A 16,316-nucleotide genomic window follows, 5' to 3' on the forward strand; every position below is an offset into this window, starting at 1 on the left:
TTTTGGATAGCCAATAAGATTCGGTAAAAAGAACCGAACGGAACCGAGTAGAACCGAGCCTGCACATCCCTAGTTTAAACATAAAAAAACATGATGTAAATTGTGGATTATGGACTCCACCTCCCTCTTCCCTTCTCCAGCTTTCAGTGCAGTTCCTGCTCAGCACTGCAGCTGTGATTAAAGTATGAGGGCCCCCTGAGAGAGGGGGGCCCAGGGGAACATGCTTCCAGTGCTCCACCCTTATCCTGACTCTTTGTCTGCAGGATGGGAGGCAGGTAGAGAATGCTGCCTGGCTGCTCTGAATGTGTGTAATTCACAATCTGAGAAGCTGGGGAGCATCTTTCTCTGTCTGCCTCTCAGCTGCTGCCCTATGCATGGAGTGAGCTGCTGCACACTCCATGTAGATGCCCCTGGCCCAACGCACCCCTGTTCGAAGGCCACTATAATTGTAGAGCCTTGGGCAGCTGCCCATTGTACCCATATGTTAAGATGGCCCTGAGGTTATACTACACCAGTATGCATCCAGGTGCGGCGTATAAGACACGGCAGGCCTGCCACACGCAACATGGCATGGTGACGATAGGTGTATAAGGGCACATGTATATCGAATATATATTAATATTTATGTTTCGATTTTGGGCCGATTTCCAATCGATGCAGCCAGTGTTATATAGCAGCCAGATCATTGCCCTGTTTTCACTGCTTTCACTGTTACATAAGCGTTTTGCTGCATTCTGTCAACAAAGAAAATCTCCAGTGAGTATGTGCGATTTAGAAATTTGTCTAAAAAAAGGTTTATCCCCTCCAATATTCACACTATATTGATTTAGTAAGTAACGATTCTGTATTTATCAAAAAGATAGATATGAGTTCTCCGATCGTCCATCCCTATTTGAAGCGGAGGTTAGATCCATGGAGTTCTGTGCTGATGAAAACAGTGGGGGAGAGGAATTATGAATATAAATATGTTTTACAATACTAATTTAGAAGTTCAGACTCTGTAACTGATGGTGAACAAGGACACATGAACAGGAAGGACAAAGCACAGGCTCACAAGTAACATCAGCTTATATTTCTTTCCCTCAGTAATCATTTATATATGTAACTATTACTACATCGCTATAAATTTCAGGTGCTGTTTAATAATCTATGTCTATTGTAACTGTTACCATAGAGATGTGCACATCTCTGACAGTTACATAGAGAAAAAGACTCCTAATTTTGTGTAATGTTTTTTCAGAGCTATGTCTTGGAGAGAAGACTAAGCAACATGGATCGTGCTAACTCCTTGAGGCATTCTGTAAGTTTCCATAAAAAACATTTTATATATATTAAATTATAAAATACAGAGAGGCCTGGACACTTCAAATGGTGCTTACACCAATACTGCCAAGCTTAGCATGTGCTCAATAATCACACTATCATGGAATTTGCATAAAGTCATATGCAATAAAAATGCAAAAAAATACAGTAAAAAAATCTAATAGTTTATTGCATTTTTATTTGGTACATATGGTGAAAAAAAAATCATATTCAGAGATGCAATAACAGAATAACTGGCATTAATAGTCTGAAAAGTACTGGTCTCTTTTGTGAATAATGATACATATGCCCCTATATGTCAGCGGCAGATCATTGCAGGATCTCAACGGGTGATGTTCATGGTTTTCCACTTGCCCAAAAAGGGTGAGAAGAAATGGTTCCGGCAGGGATTTAATGTAGAAAAAGGAGACAGAGAGACTGCAGTGGAAATTAGAATGACACAGAAAGTGGAAAATTACAATTATATATAGAGAATAATTTATCCTCCCACCTTTGTCTATCTTTCACCTGACCGAATTTTCCTTTACCCGTTAGCCTTGTGTACTTCCCTCATCTGGGACTCACTTGGCATCTTGTCCATTGGAATCCTTTCACACCTGCCACCACCTTCATTGGCATTGTGTTTCCTGACACTCTATACCCTTCCCCCTGAATCCTCTGTGTCACCCTCTTGGTTTAATTACTACAGAATAAAAGATTTCCACCAAATTACACAAAGTTCTTGAGTTTTTTTATGGTATATTTTTTTCATTAACATTGCAAAAATACAGATTTCGTGATTAATAAAAAGCCCAACAAGAATAACAAACACCAAGAATAAACACAAAAAGCATAAACCCAATATACTGTACAATATAGGCATAAACATGGTGCCATGGTCCATGAATAAAAATATATTTATAGTTTGGGACAGATAAATGCAGCCAAGCAGTGCAGTTTCACTGAAAGTAAAGTGTTCAGATGAAGGTTTCAATAAACCCTTTCTTCATACTTTTATTTTTTTGTACACTTAAGGATAATTTTATTTCTCTCTCTACAGTCAAATTTGGGACGTCATCGCTCTTTGGCATCTGGTAACCATTCGATGCTTAGAAAACATTCAAGGACTCTGGAGACAGCTTTATTACAGGTAGAATTTCCCCAGATTATGGCGTTGCAATAAATAAATTAATTTATAGAATTTACATATCAGATATGTCATTAACTAGTTGACAGTGTGATGAATTCAGTGCTTCTTGATCAGTACAGCATGCCAATCCATCTCTAAATAAAGTTATCACTAGCATTTCAATAAATATTTTCTGATTCAGCACAGTTGGCATAATGATTAGCATCACTGCCTCACAGAACTGGGGTCAAAGGATGTATTCCAACCAGTGCCTTATGTTTGTGGAGTTTATATGTGCTCCCTGTGTTTACATGTGTTTCCTGCAGGCAATTCCGGGTTCCTCCCACACTTCAAAAACATACTAGTAAGGTAGTTGGTTTATCACAAAAAAAAATTGATGCAGTTGTGTGTGTGTCTGCATGGTAAGGAATATAGTGACAGGGACTAATGTGAATGCCTGAATTCACAGGCTTGCTGGGACCTGTAGTCCCTCTCTAAAGGACAATACAATTTCTATTTTTGACACAATGAACTCTGCACCCACCGCCCAGGGGTGCAGAGGATAGCCCCGGCCTGGCCTGACTAGTGTGGGGTTGTGACTGTTTTGGCAGTGGGACCCCGTCAAGTGTGTTCCCCTGCTGTGGCATTACACCCCTGCTAGTTAGATCCTGGTGCTGGTTGTGGATTGTGCGGGGAACCCCTACTACTTTTGTCCCCCCATATTTCCATAACCAGGACCGGCTCACAGAGCCTGGTGCTGGTTAATGAAAATACTGGGGACCCCTATGATTTTTCCATGTATTTTTATGCTTTTGTTGTGTGTGTGTGTGTGTGTGTGGGGGGGGGATCTTACTGATAAACACGCGGCTAAACTTGCTAGCCTTAAATTAGTCTATTTTTTTGCATGTTTTTTTTTACTATTTCTGTACGAGTCTACAACTCGCACCCTATTGCATTGTGTGAGTTGTATATTTAACATGAGCAATATCAGAATGGCGTGTTTTGACACGAGTTTGCATGTTCTCGCACTCTATTACATTGGTTCAATGCATGTTTCTAGCAGCAAACTGGCACATTTTTAAACTCAGGAGTATATTTAGAAGTGGAGATGTTGCCCATAGCATCTAATCAGATTCCAGCTATTATCTTCTAGAAGGTACTAGTTAAATGTTACGTAGAATCTGATTGGTTGCTATGGGCAACATCTCCATTTCTAAAATCTCTCGCTTTAGTAAATATACCCCTCGGACTTGCATTTATCCCTAAAGCTGCATACACACGCAACGATTGAGTTAATGAACGATTTTAGTAAACGATTTTCTACCTTGAAAAAATGAACTAAAATCGTTTACTAAAGTTGTTCATTTACTATGTTCATTTAAATGTAATGAACGATTTTTATGAACTACAAACGATTTTTGCATATTAACTTAATGAAAATCGTTGAGTTGACAAGTCTGACTGAACTACAAACTACAAACGTGAACGCGCATAAACAATAATCGTTCACCGTTTGACTCAGAAAGTGAACGATATTTTCAAACGATTATCGTTAAACGATATCGTTAAACGATAATCGTTCAAAAAAATCGTTGTGTGTGTGTATGCACCTTAAGTGTTTATAATCTGTAAATAAAGGAGTCTATATTTGTCTAAACACTGGAGATAATCCCTCTATATAATATGTTCATACATAGACTCCATACATTACAAGTGTGTTTAATGGCACCACTTTCTGCTCATATATATCACTAACTACTAATCATATAAATTCAAGAGTTTCTGCATATACTTAAAAAAATCTTGTTATTAAGTTACAACATATGGATACAATTGGATTTATTCATTAATTGATAAGTAAACAAGTTTGATTTACAACAGATTACTTCAGAGGTAGCTCTGCCTACTACTATATTTGTGGTTGTATCAACAAGAAAACAGTGACTTACATTACAAAACAATGGTTTATAAACATTGCTGCATCCACAATCATAATACTCAAATAAGCAGCAGGGCGGCAGCAAACAAGTTTTGTGCTGTTGAAGGGAGCATGTGATAGTATAAGGGAAAGAAGAAGCACATGAGGGAAGAGGACCTTGCTCGTGAGAGGTTACATTCTAAAGAGGAGGGGCAGACAGACAGTGGTGGCACATTGAGAAAGGAGCAAGGAGCAGTGGTTAGGATGAGAGCTGGATGGCTTTGATAAAAGAGTGGGTTTTGAGAGCCTGTTTGAAGTTTAGTGGAGAGTCTGGGATAGGGAGAGAATTCCATAGGTAGAGAGCAGCACAGGAAGTAATCAGTTTTCAGAAGAGGTGGCATGCATTTGTGGAGAGATAAGGTCAGATATGTAATGGGAGACAATTGGGTTTTCTAATGGGGGGCATCCACTAGATGATTTTATCCCTGTCCAACCTCTTAACGATTTTCCCTTGAAGTTTCCCTTGAAATATGATCTTCCACTCTGAACAATTTGCAAAAGATTTGCAAAAGATTTGCAAAAGATTTGCAAAAGATCTAACAATAAACTATGTTGTTTTAATCTGTGATTGAGAGCTTTCAGCTATAGTGGGCAGACAGTGGTTCATCGTTTGATCGTTCAGCGTGAACGATGTGTAAACGATGTGTAAACGATTTGTAAGCAATCAAGTGAAATTGACCTGCATGTTCAGTCGATGGAGGAGACGATCAAACGACCAGCGGGAGCGCGCATCGTACATCGTTAGAAACAATTACTGCACGATATGCAAACGATGTTCAAACGATGTTTGAACGATTATCGAACGATTATCGAACGATTTTATCATTATCGTTCAATCGTTCAACTTTATCGTCTAGTGTATACCCCCCTTAAGTGAGAAGCTTGAATTGGGTCCTGAAGGGTAAGGAGAGCCAGTGTAGGGCTTGCAGGAGAGGGGAGGCAGATGTAGTATGTTTGGAGACGAAGATGTGCCAGGCAGCCACATTGAGGACTGACTGGAGTGGAGCCAGGAGTCAGGGAGACCAGATAGGAGAAGGTTACAATAGTTCAATTTGGAGATGACAAGTGACTGGATGAGGGTCTTAATTGCCTCAAGGGTGTTAAATGTCTTATTTTAGAAATATTTCTGAGATAGAAACAGCAGGACTATGAAAGGTACTGAATGTTTGGTTTAAAAGAGAGGGAGAAGTCAAGGATAACTCCAAGACAATGATTTATTCCTTTATTATCTGTGATAGCACCCCCTAATTTTTTGTTTGAATCTATTTAATCACAATACACAGCTTAACTAAAAATACTACTTATAAGGAAATCTTCCTAGCACGATAGACACTTCCTCTTCACTCTCCTATCCACAGCAGTCTCATCGTCCCCTAAGCCCCCTCTCTCTATCTTACTTTGTCCCCCTCCATAGCAGTCTCATCGTCCAAGGCCCCCTCTCTCTTTCTCTCTACCCCTCCTCTCTCCATTTCTCTCTAGCAGTCTCACAACCCCCTGAGCCTTCCTCCTTCCATATCTCTCTGCCTCCCCTCCATAGCACTCTCCTCCCCCCCTGATCACCCCTCCATTTCTCTCTACTCACAACTCCCCTCCCCTCCATAGCAGTCCCATCCAACTCTTACCTTTTTGCTGTGTCCTGTTACTGTGTGGCTATATTAGGTTCCTGCTGCCACTCTGCAAGCTCCTTCCAGCGTCAGACCCAAGTAAAAAGGAGGCTGGATAAAAATCTCTACCAAAAATTTCCCCATCCCCTTTGAATCTGCCACTGGGGAAACCATATGTACTCACTTCACACTAGTTTTTATCCTTCCTACCAGCTCCACTGCTTTTTCCTCGTCTGCCCTTCTCTAGCTGCACCCCTGTGATTAGATACAATATATAGAATTATATGGTCATTATAGACACTAAGGGGTAAATTTACTAAGGTCCCTGTTTGCCCATATTATCATGTAGTATTTTATACTTTTTACAAACATGGGAATTTGCTATGAAAAAACGGGGGTATTTTCTCAATTTTTAAAGGTGAACACGGCCAATTGTAAATTAAAAATGCACCAGTAAATACAGCTAGAAATAAATACACCATCATCTGAACACAGCAGTACAGTACTTCTCATAGACAGGAATACAACACTGGAATTTACCAAGCAGGCGGCCGACACCCATACTCCCACTGTAAAATAAAAAATTAAATAAACAATGAAACATCTGGCAGAAGGTAAGTATGTGTGAGTGTGTTATGTATGGAATAAAATTAAACTTTTTATGGTGTTTGAGTTATCACATTATTTTACAATCTTTTTTAAAGTGGGAGTACGGGTGCCAGCTGCCTGCTGGCACTTGAAGTTCCACAAGTGGCAAAGGGCAGACACGTTGGCACGTGTAGTTCCACTGTAAAAACCAATAGTACTTATCTATTTTTGACACTGTTAGCCCTGCACCAACAGGCCAGGGGTGCAAGGAATAGCACCAGGCTTCAGACTATGCCTGGGGTGTCGGGAGAGGAGGACCCATTTAATGGGTGGGGGGGTGTCCCCACCTTCCCTGAGATCCCCAGCTTGGGCTGACTAGCTTGGGCTAGGGTGACCCAGTGAAATAATATCCTGGCTGTGGCATTACACCCCGGCTAGGTTTGAGTCCAGTGATGGTTTTAAAAATAGGGGGAACCCCATTCCATTTCCCCCCTTTTTTTTAGAACCAGGACTGCCTTAGGAGCCCAGGGCTGGTTATGCTTGGGGAGGGGTACCCTACGTCATTAAAATTGTTTTTTTTAAACCTTTAATAACTTTCACACACAAGTAGCCTGCATGTATCTCATTGATATGTGCAGGCTGCTTGTTTGAGAGGGAAACAAGGGAAGGAAACATGGGGATTAAACATGGGTAGGAACAATCACATACACCATCAGAAAACACGATCCTGACAAACAAGGGAGCTTGGTAAATTCCCGAATTTATTAAAAAAATACAACACTCGATTCTGATAGTTCCTACCCGTGTTTAAAAATGGACAGATACGGACAGGGCACAGATCTTAGTAAATTTACCCCTAAGTTTATGAATTAGAGTAGGTTGCAAAAGTACAAATGCAAAATTGCAGCCTTAGGTGCCTTTTTTAGATGCACAGGTCTGACATAAAATAGAGCTATAGACACCCCTTGTTTTGAGCTACATTTGCACATGGGGCTGTCGACCACACTGCTGCCTGTTCGAAAGAGGATTTGATAGTATCATATGTTAGCAAACTACACCCAAAAATAATTGAAAAGATTTGAGTGGAGTCATACTGGAGTAACAAAGTGAGTGTGTCACAAAGCAGCGGCGACCAGGTCTCCCCAGCCACGCTCTGTCTCACCTGTCCTGCAGGTTAAGGATATCCAGATTTGCCTGAGGGATGTGTTCAGCTTAAGGGACCCATACATCAGTGATGGATTGATGCGATCCTGCGATGCTGCAACCCGGCATAGAAGGATAGCAGAAATCCAACATGTTGGATTTTCCTGATTTGACGATCGCAATCAAAAAATGATCATGATTGTCTAATCGGGGACATTTAACATGTAAAATTTCAGCGATCCTGCAACGGATTGCTGAACATCGATGGTGGGTGGTTGGCGTTTCCACCCGGAAGATCGGCATTTCCGAATGCATTGCTACATCGCGCCAATCCGTCGCAGATGTATGGGCACCTATACAAGCTGCAGCATGTGTCTGTGTTGCTGGATTCCCTTCCAGGCTGATTATGCACCTGAGTGTCTCTCTATCTGTGAAAACTGCAGATTCTTGATTTTGGTAATGCTGGTAATGCTGGTCCTAAACTGCAGAGTTCATGTGGAAGTATTGTTTTAAGTCCTTAGTGCTTGCCATTTTCTCTGCATATCCACAGTGCACTCCACGCCAGAGTTCCATCCAGAATCAGACATAGGCGCAGCTCTGACAGTCAGAGCAAGTGATTAGCCAAAAGCCAACCAGAAGCCAGTCTGAAATCACATGATACTCTCAGACAATCCCTGGACAGCCTGGGAACACTCCCAAGCTCCCAGTGCTTTGTTGTTATATCCTGCTGCAAGCTGCTATAGTATTATCTCTAGTTCCTCCAGCGCGCTCCTGGCTCCAGCTGTTCCGGTTCAATTCACGTGCCAAGCATTCCAGTTCCATCCCGGTCTCCAGCATTCAGGTTTAATCACAGTGTCCAGCATTCCAGTTCAATCCCGATGTCCAGTATTCTGGTTCAATCCCGGTGTCCAGTATTCCGTTAAAATCCCAGTGTCCAGTATTCCGTTACAATCCTGGTGTCCAGCATTCCAGTTCAATCCCGGTGTCCAGTATTCTGGTTCAATCTCAGTGTTCAGTTTTTCTGGTTCAATCCCTGTGTCCAGTACCAGGCTTTACCACGCCAGTCTACTCCTCTTGACTGCATGAAGAAAAGTTATATCAGACCCCCAAGCTTCTGCCCAGACCTCACTGACTCCATTCCAGCTAGAACCCTCAGTCCAGGTCCACAGCCAAACACATCCGTGATACAGTGTACCTAACAAAAGTCAGTCTCACCACTCATTTTAATAGAAGACTGTCCATTGCATTTCAGCAGTCAATAAATGTAGGACTGTCCCAATGACTGCTCTCTGCCTGACTTTTACCTGACTAATAAATATTCACTACACTAACTTCTGTTCCATCTGCTTCCAGAAACATTGGGGTATATTTACTAAAGGTCAATTTTGATTGATTTAAAATTGATCAATATGGATGTGGTGTTTCTCGGGCTAAATCACATATTCAATAATACTTAAAAATAAAATAAAAAAAAATTATCTGTTAGTAACAGTGTGATTTAGCCACAGAAACACACTATCGATGTTGATCGATTTTAAATTGATTAAAATCGACCTTTAGTAAACATACCATTAAGGTTGATCCCTCACATTCTCCATGATCGTATATGTTCATGTATAACACCATGTTCTGCTGTACCTTGTTGCTTTGTCTTACTAGCATGTCTTTTTTACAGACAGCCTAAAAGATTGTAATTTATTGTTGTGTTATTTTTAATGACAAAATAAAAAAGTGAATTTTCATTCTGTAGTGCATCTTATAGATATGAGAGTTAAAATTGCAAGCTTCTTGCAAGAGAAGAAACATTTCTATTTTAGGCATCTAATGATTGCTTCCAAATCGCTAAAAACACAAATCAGCAAACAGAGAAAATAATGATTCTGCAATAACAAATGACTGTCTTTACACAGAAAAATGTTTTCTGTAAGTATGATGTCTTCAGGCCATTATACTATGCTATGGGGAGACTAAAAATATAATTATCCAACAAATATAAAAAATACTATACAGATAACAAAGATAGAAAAGAAACAATAAAGACACTGAACAAAACCAAAGAAAAATCTTGCTACAGTTACAATTGCTTGAAATGTAATTAAAATGAAAACAAGTTCTTACATCAACCAATGTCCTGATGGTAAGCTTACCCTGCACTCACCTTTCACAGACATTCAGACCAGAAAAGAATTACTGTACATGAGTGTAAGGGGTATATTTACTAAGAATCGTGTCCGGCTGAGATTGCATTCTCCTTAGAGTTTTCCCTGTTTTTTTCAACTCAGAAATTTACTAATGCAAGCATGAGTGTAAAAACATGATTTTGCACTGATATAGATGGTAAAACATGAAAACAGAAGTCAAATGACCATCGAACCAACATGGACATAGAAATACAATTTACGGATTTACCTAGAATCATGTTTAAAAACATGATAGAACACAGAGCATAAAATAAGAAATTAATAGAAGTGCCTGTGAGCTGCATTTTCTGCAGAAGCACTGCACATATCAGTGTGATCTGTGCAGTGCTTCTGTGTCTACTGTAAAGATAAGTTTAAAAATCTGAACAAAAAAAAAACAAATGGCGAGGGCTGCCCCCACAAAAGCATAACTAGCCCTGGACCTCTGAGCCTGTTATGGTTCAGGAAAATTGGGGGAAAAACCAGCGTGGGGTTTTCCCTTTTTTTCTATAACCAGCACTGGGCTGAACCAGCGGGGGTGGTAATGCCATAGTACACCTGCCAAAGCATTAACCAACCCCAAATTGGTCAGCCCAGGCTGGACAGTCCTTGGGAAGTGGGAACCCCAAAAATAAAATGGGGCTACCTCCTGAGGATCAATTAGCCCAGGGCTCTTCCCTGTACCCCCTTTTTTTAGAGTGGGACTAAGGCTCATTATGTTTTTAACACTTTATTTCACCTATAATACACTGATCACACTGATCTGGGCAGTGCTTAGAGGAGTCTACTGAGAAAAAGCCAACACGATTAAACTAGCACACGTTACAACATGATCAGTAACATTATCGAATCAAAATAGACAGGCAAACATGATCCTTAGTAAATTATTAAAATTTTCTGTGATGCCCAGTGTGTTTAAACATGGCCAGACACGATTCTCTTTAAATATTCCCATAACAGTTCATGGATATACAACTTTCACCCTCATGTATCTCTTATTGCTCTTAGACAGCTGTAAAATCAATGTGACTTTTTATCTGATCCCATAATGATCAAGGTGCCCTCGATCTTCTCTTGCAAATTACTAAAGAGAAATGTGACTTTTCAAACATGTTCAATAGGTGTATTGGTGGTGGCTCTTAGCCTTTCCTTGACAAAACACATTTTGTAAAGTTCATTTACTTTATGTATATATGTGGTGTTTCCTGGATTATATAATTTGTTTTCTTACACTTACACATTATTTGTTTACCACAGAAACTCGGAGCCCAGGTGAATGAGTTGGAATTATACAAACCTCAAGTATTTTCAGAAGAAGGAGAATCTTCTCGAGCATCCTCACTGGAAACTATTAGTATCACAGGCAGTAGCATTCACCTTTCAAGTCTACAGAGTTTTGGGTCGAAGTTCAACATTCTGCAAAACATCTGTGAAGACCACATGGTGAACCTACCCAAGACTGAGATGACAACATAAGCAGTTTTTGCAATAGGAATGCAGCATGGGCATCTTGTGCACTGAGAGAAATAAAAAACTACAGGTGCCATATTAGTTATGGTGATTTAACATTGGAATTGGCAGTTGAAGTATGAACAAACAGCTAGGGCTCACTACTTGTTTTGAGAAGATAAAGTCAATTTTCATTTGCCTCATCACCCTCATTATGGGAATTTAATGTGTAAGCTTTGCACACCTGATGGACACTCCATGCATTATTTTATTGTTTTTGATATCATTTGCAAATTAAGCACTACACAGAGATGGTTCCAGTGAAAAAGTGTCTTTTTTCCTGGCTGTCCCTTTCATGCCCTAAGAGTAATGGGACTCCAGTTTGCGCAAAAAGTAACATATCTTCCATAGACACATTATACAAGTTGTGGTAGGTTAATTTTACACTTACTTCTGTAGACCATTAGGAGATGTAAGATCCATGGTGGACCAAAGTCTGGGAGTGCATTAAGCAACTGCTTACCATCTTTAAAATAAAAAAAGGTCATCCCATGACATGAAGTATATTACTTTACTCTCACAATAAAGTAATATTTAAATTGTTTGGTGCTAAATGCAGTAAAGCCAGTTTCGGAATCTTCTTATGAATTCTGAGGAAAGAGGAAAGAGCCAAAACAGTCAGGTCTATCTATAATTGTGCACAAAATAAATTAGAATTCAGGGTTAATGTTTTTATATATAATAGCTTCTCAAATGTAAATAGTGTTTAATATGGTGAAAAGGGTTTAATAGTGGTTTAAACTGTACTGTCTACAGAAAAGGTTATGTAGTCAGGATTGGTCACTGTGTATGAAATTTGGTGATGAGGGTTGATCTGTTGATTATTGAAAAATCAAAAATGCTTTTTCGCCATTGATACAAGGTTAGTTCTTGCAAGTCTTAATTCGTTCTCAGTTAATAGAAGTGCAGTAAAATAGGGTCAAATATTAAAGTACTGGAACCATGTTATCAAAATTACTTATAGGTTAAATATCAGTCATCTCGGAAAGTAGTTTTATGATATTTTGTCAAAATGTCATTAATGCTGTGGTGTTAAAATGTCCTTAATGTAAAAAGTCATTTAAAAAGGTCATTTTTTAAATAGAAAGTAATCTTTGAGGTAAAGGATTTAAAAGTTGTTTGAAGGCTGAAAACACTTGTATCAAATCCGTTTATTCCAATTTTGGAGCTTGTTTGTATTTTAATTTTCTTTTTATAAAGTTCTAAGACAATTTAGAAAAGATTAAGCTATTTTTTAAAACATTATTTTAAGGACAATTTAACTCCACTTGTGCTAATTTTCCCCACCCTTATACTGTACAGGCTATGGACATCACTAAACCTATATTCAGTAATAAAAACAGCAAAACTTGCATGGAATAAGAAGGTATAATACTTGATGAAATAAAATGTTTACAGATTTGACTGACTCATTCATGATGTTTATTAATTGCTAATTGTGGACATGCAGCATGTTTATATTTGCACACCCATTAAATCTAATTTAAAGGAGGTGGATTCTAGTGGAGGCAAGGAATGGCAGCATGTTAGATGAGCTCAGAGGCAACCACCTTTGAAATAGCATATGTCACCTTTCAAATCATTCTTCCATGCTATCACTGCTATCCCTAACCAACAAGTGAACAATGGGTCCAAAACATTTTAAAAGTGAGAATACAGACTGATTATTTTTGGCTTAGGTAGCTCAGTTTACCATTAAGTCAATGTGGTACATGCTACACTCTCAGACCAGAAAGCAAAGTCTATCTAAAGGAGACCTGAAGAGAGATTAATTCCACTTTACTAATAAGTCACATAACTGAAAACTCTTCAAACTTTAAAAACTTATATTATATTATATTATATTATGTTATGAGTCTAGTTTTTTGGACCCATCATATGCTGAAATGCTAGTTATCATGCCTGACACTACAGCTTCCCCCGTCTCTCATCTCTATCATCTACTGCACCTTCCTGTCTCTTATCTCTGTCCCTCCCATCACCCATTTTTGTACCCTACATCCCCATTTCCCTGTCTCTCATATCTGACCAACTCAAACCCCATTTCCCTGTATCTCAATTCTGCCCCATCACCTCCTATCTCCTTGTATCTCATCTCTGTCCTCCACAACCCTGTGGTTCTCATCTCTTTCTCTCCTTCTCATCTCTGTCACCATCACCCCTCTTGCTGACTGCAGACTCTGACAGGAAGGAACAGCACTGTTCTAAAAGTGTTAGGGGGAGAAGACAGAAGAGGGGCTATGTGTGGTAGTCTGCCAGTCAGTGAGAGCTGTGAGTGGAGTGAGGGGGCAGGGCCTCCTTGCAGCTAGACACCTGCTGTAGGAGATTATAGAGGATATGTATAATGCCTTAGAGAGAGATAAAGTGGAGTAGTTGTGCAAAGAAACCAATCATCTGTCATATCTAAGACTGTGCTAAATAAATAACAGAAGCTGATTGGTTGCATTGTGCAACTTCTTCACTTTATCTTTCTCTAAGTTGTATATTTACTAAAGTGCAGATTTTTACAAGTGGAGATGTTGCCCATAGCAACTAATCAAATACTAGCTATTATCTTTTAGAAGGTACTAGAATCTGATTGGTTGTTATGGGCAAAATATCCACTTCTAAAAACCTGCACTTTAATTTGGCCCTAAGGCTTGATACATCTTCCCCCATATTATAGATATCACAAAACTGAATGGAAATACAATTAATTGAATAATAATACGTTCATTTATATAGTGATTTGCTCCTGTTTAGCCAAACTAAACTCAACTAAACATGAAGCAACCAAAACATAATTGACATCTGAAATAAACTAGCAGATATGGAAGATAGTTCCCACCAAAACAATGTAAGACTGGAGATGGCTCACAAATCAGTTCAACTAACAGATCTTCAGGGCCATGTTTCGGAGCTGTTAATTTCTTTAATCTAGTAATCTTAAGAATACAACCTCCTGATATACCAGATAGGCTACAACAATTTCATGACAGATTTCCTCATAAGGTTCCAAATTTATAAAAGAGTAGTTTGTAAAAGAAGCCAGACAGCTTCCAAATATTTGCCTCTGGTGTGTATTACAGTTAGTTACTAATCTCTAGGCTAATTTGAGAAGGACATTCCATTAAACAATACCTTCTGATGTTTCCCAAACATCAGGTCCTTTTGAAATAATACAAATTGATTTATTTCTGCTTACAAAAGTTAGAATGCTTCAGTATGTTTTAGTATGTATAGATTTTTCTTTCTATGTGGGTCAAAGGGTATGTTGTGACTAGTGCAACAACATTAATTACTTCTAAAAAACTCACACAGGAATTTGTTTGTAGGTATGGTATATGTTATGTAATATCATCTGACTAGTTTTTTTTTTTTTTTAAATATAACTTTTTGGAATAAAACAGCTACAGTACATACACCCTATCATCCACATACCAGTGGGTAATTCAAAAGTTTCAGTGGGACAATTAGGAATAAACTATCAAAAATATATAGAGAAACTACTATGCAGTGGCCAGAAGCTTTACTATTAGTACTGGAATGTATCAGGGTAAACCACAGAGAAGAATTACATATTTCCCCCTATAAGATACTGTTTGGAAAGCTACCCAATGTTATTATCACACCCACATATGAACTGAAGAAGATACATTCTGCTATGATCAGTACACAATCAATACCTGTGGAAGGCGCTTGTCACGATCTACAACCTGGTGATATAGTGATGGTCCAGGCTCACTGACAGACTGGTGGGAAGAATCCTATCAAGTATTCCTGACCACTCCAACTGCTGTTAAAGTTAAGAAGATGATGACATAGATTCACAATACATATTGTAAAAAAATCTCCCGAGACCGATCAATCGGAGGATATTCTTCAAGAATCAGCTGCTTCACTTCACAAGTAAAAGCATCAAGTGATTGTTTCTTACAGGAACATTCTGGGCCAACAAAGTAAGTGGTTGAACCAGTCATAATAAAACTGGGCCACTGGCAAGTGTAGTAATTCTGAAGAGAAACAAAGAGTACTGTGAAGATCATCATGAACAAAAATATGTTGTTTGGTCCAAAGTAAAGGTGATTTCAGAAATACTAGCTCTAATAGAACAGATGGTAGGAGAATTGGTTTTCTATATTTATCAGACAGTGGAAGAAGTGCCCAAATTCATAAAGTGGCTTTACAGAATAGAATGGAACTGGACCAGCTGTTGGCAGCTGAAGGTTGTACATGTGCTGTAGTAGATCAAGAATGTTGTACATATATAGACAATAACGGTTGGACAATCAAATAAGATTCAGGAATTATAGAAAGACTTGAGAAAAATAGGTGCTGGAAAAAGGTGGGACCGTTTTTGTCAACTGATCAAGTGTTTCTAACCTTTTCTCTGGAATTATAAAATATATTATGTTTGGCATAATTATTTTGGGCTTAGTATTCATAGGCTTTAAGAGTGGACCACTGATTTGTGTACAATGTATTAAGAGATACTGTAGGTTAAAAGTGAAGCAGGAAATTACTGTCTTAATTACAGATCAGGAATCACAACCTCTTCAGAAGTTCTTCCCTCCCTCTAAAGATTATTAATAATAAATGCAGGTTTTCTCATTCTAACTGGCCAATTAAATGCAGATTTAGTTATATTTGTATCCAGCTGTGTCCCTGACTGCAACCAAAAATCAATTTTTCTTTGCTCTGGTGAAAACTTAGGGCCTGATTCATCACAGATCGCAAGTGTACGCGTACTGTGAGTGCGTATATACTGCAGTGCGTGGGCGTGAGTTAGCATTGCGATCACACTGTGATCACCTATGCAGATACAACACCATTGTAGAGTGAGTGACAGGAAGTCAGAATTTGGGGTGGTGATGGGGGAGTGGTTGTAGAAATGCAGGCATGCC

General features: G+C 39.0%; 1 protein-coding gene across 1 annotated transcript in view; it reads left to right on the top strand.

Annotated features, from left to right (window-relative positions):
- Window positions 1-12,837, top strand: part of LOC148540674 (cadherin-like protein 26) — a 134,842-nt gene extending 122,005 nt beyond the window's left edge. The window contains exons 18-20 of the mRNA XM_088442598.1: window positions 1,241-1,300; window positions 2,363-2,452; window positions 11,182-12,837. Coding sequence (XP_088298724.1) covers window positions 1,241-1,300; window positions 2,363-2,452; window positions 11,182-11,400 — 369 coding nt within the window. The 3' untranslated portion in view covers window positions 11,401-12,837. The remainder of the gene's footprint in view (window positions 1-1,240; window positions 1,301-2,362; window positions 2,453-11,181) is intronic.
- The last annotated feature ends 3,479 nt before the right edge of the window (window positions 12,838-16,316 follow it).

The sequence above is a fragment of the Taudactylus pleione genome, unplaced genomic scaffold, assembly GCF_031769625.1.
Source record: "Taudactylus pleione unplaced genomic scaffold, aTauple2 ptg000018l, whole genome shotgun sequence".
Lineage (NCBI taxonomy): Eukaryota > Metazoa > Chordata > Amphibia > Anura > Myobatrachidae > Taudactylus > Taudactylus pleione.